Genomic DNA, 6,642 nt, shown 5'->3' with positions numbered 1-6,642 from the left:
CCTCCTTTCCAATTTTCGACCACCACGTCTCTCTTGCACCTTCCCTACCTCACCACCAAAGCTATCCTCAAGAGGTTACACTATCTGACGACGCAAAGTGATCACAAAGGCATCTTCTTTGACTTCCAGAGACGCATGAGTATTCTTCTTCAATACAAACACTAACGATCTGACCATTTATCCGCATGTCCTTAGCCAGTCTAGCATTACAGTTTTTTAGAAGATGAACTTGGAGTCTTGCATACTCCCACATTTCTGTAGCCCTATCAATGCATACCAAGGAAGCAATTTCTCCTACTACTTTAGAGAAGCAGTCTTTATTCCACATCGTGATAGGGATGCCATAACACCTCACCCAAACAACCTTATGATATGCTGCATATGCTTCTGTCCAGGGATCTAAAACCTAAAAAATGTTGAATAAACTTTAAATGTATTTTGTGGGCTTTAAAATTAGAAGTTACTAGAAAATAGTAGAATGAGAGTTTGATATGTGAAAGGTCAAAAGTTGTGAGTGAGATTTTAATTATGTTGTTAGTGCGGTTTTAAGGTCATAATGAAGATTTTTTTCTAGAAGAGTTTCCTAAAGCCTATAAATAGGATGCTCTCTTAGTTGTAATATGCACCACAGAAAGAAATACAATAGAGAGAAATACAAGAAGAAGAGTGTTTCTTTAGAGAAAATCCAAGTGTGAGTGGTTGTCTGTTTTTCAATTTGGTATCAAGAGTCAATGGCGAATGTGACGGGTCAAATATCGCTACTACGGTTAACGAAGGCAACCATATATGATAACCGGAGCATTCAAATGAAAGCCCTTCTCGGTTCTCAAGATGCATGGGAGGTGGTCGAAGAAGGTTTCGAAGAACCAACATATACCACAGGTTATACAGCAACTCAAACCAAGGCGTTGAAAGAGATGCGATCAAAGGATAAGGCGACACTATACATGTTGTTCCAAGCGATTGAAGAGTCGGGCTTTAAGAAGATTGCCAGTGCAACTACTTCAAAAGAAGCGTGGGACATCTTAAAAAAGGTGTTCAAAGGAGCCGACCTAATCAAGCAAGTGCGTCTACAAACTCTTCGTGGCGAGTTGGAGAGCATGAAGATGATGGAGTCGGAAAGTGTATCTGACTACATCATGCAAGTATAGATTGTGGTGAATCAACTTAACTGAAATGATGAAACGTTGACCGATGCACGAGTTGAGGAAAAGATTTTGAGAACATTAACTGACAATTTTGAGAGCATTGTGTGTGCGATAAAAGAGTCAAAGGACCTAGCGACGCTCACAGTCGACGAGCTCGTCAGTACTCTCAAGGAACACGAGCAACGTAAGAAGAAGAAGGAGGAAACACTCGAGCAAGCACTTCAAACCAAGGCATCAATCAAAGACGAAAAGGTACTCTATCATCAAAATTCTCGAAGTAGAGAGCATGGTCGTGGAATTCGTGGAAACAGTCATGGTGGTAAAGGTAGCAGTCATGAAGGGTACTATAAGGAGAAGGAACAGTTGAGCCAACCAAATTGGCGTGGAAGAGGATGTGGTCAAGGAAGAGGCGGGCGATCAAATTACTCCAGTATCGAGTGCTACAAATGTCACAAATATGGTCACTATGCGAAGGATTACAACTCCGACAAATGTTATAATTGTGGTCAAGTGAGGCATTTAGCAAAAGATTTTCGATCCGATATAAATATAGAAGAGACAACCAACCTAGCCTTGGAAGACGAAACGAATGAATGTGTTCTCTTGATGGATCAAGATGAAGTCAACATTAATAGTGAAACTCTATGGTACCTCGACTCGGGAGCAAGCAACCATATGTGCGGTCACGAGTATCTATTCAAAGAGATGCAAAAGATTGAAGATGGACATGTGTCATTTGGAGATGCATCGAAGGTGGAGGTCAAAGGTCGAGGTACGGTTTGCTACTTACAAAAATATGGCTTAATTGGGTCACTCCAAGATGTGTATTACGTACCAGACCTCAATACCAACATTTTGAGTATGGGTCAACTCACGGAGAAAGGTTACTCGATATTTTTAAAAGACCGGCTACTACACTTGAAGAATAAGCAAGGGCGTTTGGTTGCTTGAATCGAGATGGCAAGAAATCGGATGTACAAGCTGAATTTAAGAAGCATACGAGAAAATTGTTTACAAGTCAACATTAAAGATAAGACATCATTATGGCATCTCCGTTTTGGTCACCTACATCATGGTGGTTTAAAAGAGTTAGTGAAGAAGAATATGGTGCACAGGCTACCCAACATGGACTACGAGGGAAAATTTTGTGAAGAATGTGTGCTCAGCAAGAATGTGAGAACTTCATTTCCAAAGAAGGCTCAATATTGGGCTAAGCAACCTCTTGAATTGATTCATACCGACATATGTGGACCAATTACTCCAGAATCCTTCAGCGGTAAAAGGTATTTCATTATTTTTATCGATGATTTCTCATGAAAATCTTGGGTTTATTTTCTAAAGGAAAAATTTGAGGCATTTGAGGTGTTCAAAAAGTTCAAGGTGATGGTGGAGAAGGCAACTGATAGACAGACCAAAGTTGTACGATCTGATAGAGGTGGCGAGTATACTTCGACGGCTTTCATGGAGTATTGCAAGGAGCAAGGCATAAGACAATTTCTAACCACACCATACACTCCTCAACAAAATGGTGTGGCCGAGAGGAAGAACCAGACCATTCACGACATGGTTCGATCAATGCTTAAGAGCAAAAAGATGCCAAAGGAATTTTGGGCGAAAGTTGTGCAATGCGCCATCTATGAGCAAAACCGATGTCCACATGTGAAGTTAGATGATCAAACACCACAAGAGGCATGGAGCGAACAAAAGTCGACAGTTTCTCATCTCAAAGTGTTTGGTAGTGTGGCTTATGCACACATACCAGATCAACGAAGAACGAAGCTCGGAGACAAAAGCAAAAGGTATATTTTTATTGGGTATGATGAGAAAACAAAAGGATACAAGCTCCTTGACCCGATAAGCAAGAAAGTGATGGTGAGTCGTGATGTGCGAATAAATGAAGCAAGCGAGTGGGATTGGAACAATTCTTCAGAGGTTATGATTGAAGTTGGAGAATCATCAGTCGTTGCACCAACAAATATAAATTTTAAAACTATCGATGATGAAGATGAACCTCGACAACCTAAAATGTGAAGTTTGCAAGATTTGTATGATTCGACAAATGGGGTACACCTTGTATGTCTTTTGGCAGATGCAGAAAATATCAGCTTTGACCGCAACAACACATGGGAGTTAATAGAATTGCCAAAGGGAAGTCAGCCCATTGGTGTGAAGAGGGTATTCAAGAAAAAAGATGAATGCTCAAGGCGAGATAGAGAGGTACAAGGAGCGACTCGTTGCGAAGGGATACAAACAAAAAAAGGGAATCGACTACGATGAGGTGTTTGCTCCCGTTGTAAGAATGAAGACGATTCGGTTGCTCATTTCCCAAGCAACTTAATTTAAATGGTTGATATTTCAAATGGACGTCAAGTCAGCTTTCTTGAATGGTGTGCTTGAAGAAGAAGTCTACATTGAACAACCACCCGGGTACATGAAAATCCGAGAAGAGAAGAAGGTGCTAAAATTGAAGAAGGCATTTTACGGGTTGAAGCAAGCACCACGAGCATGAAATGCTCGTATCAATACATACTTAAAAGAGAATGGGTTCAAGCAATGTCCTTACGAGCATGCTCTTTACGCAAAGAACAATGGAGGTAACATGATATTTGTTGCTCTTTATGTTGATGATCTCATTTTTATGGATAACAATAACGAGATGATAGAAGAGTTTAAGGGCATAATGAGACGAGAATTTGAGATGACAGATTTAGGATTGATGAAGTTTTTCCTTGGTTTGGAGGTTAGTCAAGAAAAGACAAGTATTTTTATATCACAGGAGACATATGCAAAAGAGATTTTGAAGAAGTACAAGATCGAAAATTGCAACCCAGTATCAATATCAATGGAACTAGGTGCAAAACTCTCAAAGTTTGATGGAGGAGAACGTGTCGATGCAAGTACCAGAGTTTGGTAGGAAACCTTCGTTATCTCACATGCACGAGGCCGGATCTTTCATTAAGTGTCGGCATCATAAGTCAATTCATGGAGGAACTAGTTTACTCACATTGGAAGGCGTTGAAGCGAGTCCTACGGTACATCCAAGGTACTGTATCACTCGGATTGTTCTACTCGAAAGCAGAAGATTACAAGTTGGTGGGTTACTCTGACAGCGATTGGTGTGGAGACATAGATGATCGGAAAAGTACATCAGGATATGTATTCTTTATGAGCAACACAACATTTTCTTAGCTTTCAAAGAAGCAACCGACCGTGACGTTATCGACGTGTGAAGCTGAATATGTGGCAGCATCTTGGTGTGTATGTCATGCGATATGGCTTAAAAACTTGTTGAGCAAGATGGAGCTAAAGCAACTAGGTGCAACCGTGATTCAAGTTGACAACAAATCAGCAATTGAGTTGGCAAAAAACCCAGTGTGAACAATGAAAGAAGCAAACACATTGATGTTCGTTTTCACTTTATCCGTGATCATGTGAAGAAAGGAAGTGTGGAATTGGTGCATGTGGCAAGTCAGGATCAAGTTGCAGATATCTTCACAAAACCGCTACCGAAAGTACTTTTACAAGAAGATTATTGACATGATGGATGGTAGAAACATTTAAGTTTATGGGAGAGTTTTGTTGAATAAACTTTAAATGTAATTTGTGGATTTTAAAATTAGAAGTTACTAGAAAATAGTAGAGTGAGAGTTTGGATATGTGAAAAGACAAAAGTTGTGAGTGGGATTTTAATTATGTTGTTAGTAGGGTTTTAAGGTCATAATGAAGATTTTTCTAGAAGAGCTTCCTAAAGCCTACAAATAGGATGCTTTCTCAGTTGTAATATGCACCACAAAAAGAAATACAATAGAGAGAAATACAAGAAGAAGAGTGTTTCTTTAGAGAAAATCCAAGTGTGAGTGGTTGTCTGTTTTTAAAAAATACTTTCAAACCATTCTTTGTTTAGTGTGACAATTTCCTCCATGCTTTCTTCTCCTATGGGAGTTAATAAAACTAGGTTATCTCCCATATATCTTACTTTAACAATATCCATTCCCCCCTTAACAAATTCTTCATGTGGCCAATAACACTTTTTAACATCCAGGGGAGAATTTTATGTTGAGTCCATTTCTCTTGCACTGAGCCACGAACTGCATTAGCATATGACTAATTCTTTTTCTTTTCCTTTCCTACCTCCTTGCTCTTCTTCTTCACCGATTCAACTTTCTTCACCACAACTTCATTTTTGTATGATCTTCTTACCTTTCTTTTAGGGTCAACCTCTGCTCTTCCGTAACGCGGGATGTTGACAAAGAGTTTCATACTACCTATTCGAATTTGATCAAGCTCTTTCTCCAACCTGTCCACATTTGACGTCTTAAAGAACCGTACAAACTCGAATCTTCTCCTTCACTTATTTAACCTTCTAGATATAAACACTTCTTTTACTCTTATCCACCTTTCAAAAAAATTTATCATGTCATTTTCTCCATAGCTATTGGAAAAGTTTGAGAAGAAAAAAGTGGAGTGGTTACTTGAAGCATGCGGAGACTTGCGACCCTTGCCGTAGTGATCGTAAGCCATTTGACACACACTATCGAGAGTTCTTCTTCTCGTATCTGTGACTCTCAAAAAAATATTATTAGAAAGGAAGTACTAAAAAGTACAAAATGAAATCTAGAAATCTGCTACATATAGCAAAAAAAACTGCATTTAAACACAAACAGACTACACTGAACGCGATGAAGAAAATGATAAAAACAAACGATGCGCTGAGCAAACATAGAAAAACCTAAATACGTGATACAGAAAATTATTTTTCGTCTAAATTTTGAGTAACTAGAAATAAATAATGCTCTTGAATTTATTTTTATTATACTGTTTTATGTCAACAACGAATAGTAAATAAAGAATAAATTGATAACGTGATGAGTTCAAGTTTCTAAGTAGTCAAACATAGGAAACCTAGATTTCGTAATATGAAAGAGAAAAGAGTTGACAAGAGAATGTCTTTAGATTAATTAATTAATTATGTAATGAAAAGTTTAATTAAATTTAAAGATCCTGGATTATGGGAATACCAGATCTGATAGGGCGTGGACCTTTGTCTACCCTTCAACGCTGAAATGATTAAATTCACCCTAATAATTACGCTTATTTTCTAAAATATACAAATTTTATCCTTATAAAATTTTAATTATGATTTTTTTTTTCATTTTCTAAAACTAAACTTTGTTTTATGATTATTATAACATTTAATTACAAACAACAACTATTAAAGTATCTGTCTAAATAATATATATTATTTGTTAATCATTATTATTAATATTTTATGTAGACTGTTATCACTAATATACATATATCACTTCCAATAAATAACTAGATGGCATATTTAATAAAATTACTTAATTTTAGAAAATTAAAACTCAAATTTTAATTACAATTTTACAAGAACTAAAATTACACTTTCACAAAATTATATGGACTAAAACTGGAATTTAATTAGTATAATAAATATAAAGTTTTGGATGTGCATTAATCACAGACCTAATTCTAA

At 37.3% G+C, this 6,642-nt stretch overlaps 1 protein-coding gene across 1 annotated transcript; it reads left to right on the top strand.

Moving 5' to 3' along the window:
• Positions 1-731: 731 nt before the first annotated feature.
• LOC150025767 (uncharacterized) lies at positions 732-2,099 on the top strand. Its single transcript, XM_090304408.1, has 2 exons — positions 732-1,122; positions 1,267-2,099. The coding sequence occupies exons 1-2, from the start codon at positions 732-734 to the stop codon at positions 2,097-2,099; spliced, it is 1,224 nt and encodes a 407-aa protein (XP_090160534.1).
• The last annotated feature ends 4,543 nt before the right edge of the window (positions 2,100-6,642 follow it).

Source organism: Phaseolus vulgaris, chromosome 7 (assembly GCF_051622355.1).
Source record: "Phaseolus vulgaris cultivar YP4 chromosome 7, ASM5162235v1, whole genome shotgun sequence".
Classification (NCBI taxonomy): Eukaryota; Viridiplantae; Streptophyta; class Magnoliopsida; order Fabales; family Fabaceae; genus Phaseolus; species Phaseolus vulgaris.
The sequence above is the reverse complement of the archived record's forward strand: the minus strand, read 5'-3'. Positions and strand labels throughout refer to the sequence as shown.

Coding starts and splice junctions, on each gene's coding strand:
- LOC150025767 (XM_090304408.1), top strand. CDS start 732: ATGGCGAATGTGACGGGTCAAATATCGCTACTACGGTTAACGAAGGCA. Junction 1,123..1,266: donor GAAGATGATGGAGTCGGAAA/GTGTATCTGACT, acceptor GTGCGATAAAAG/AGTCAAAGGACCTAGCGACG.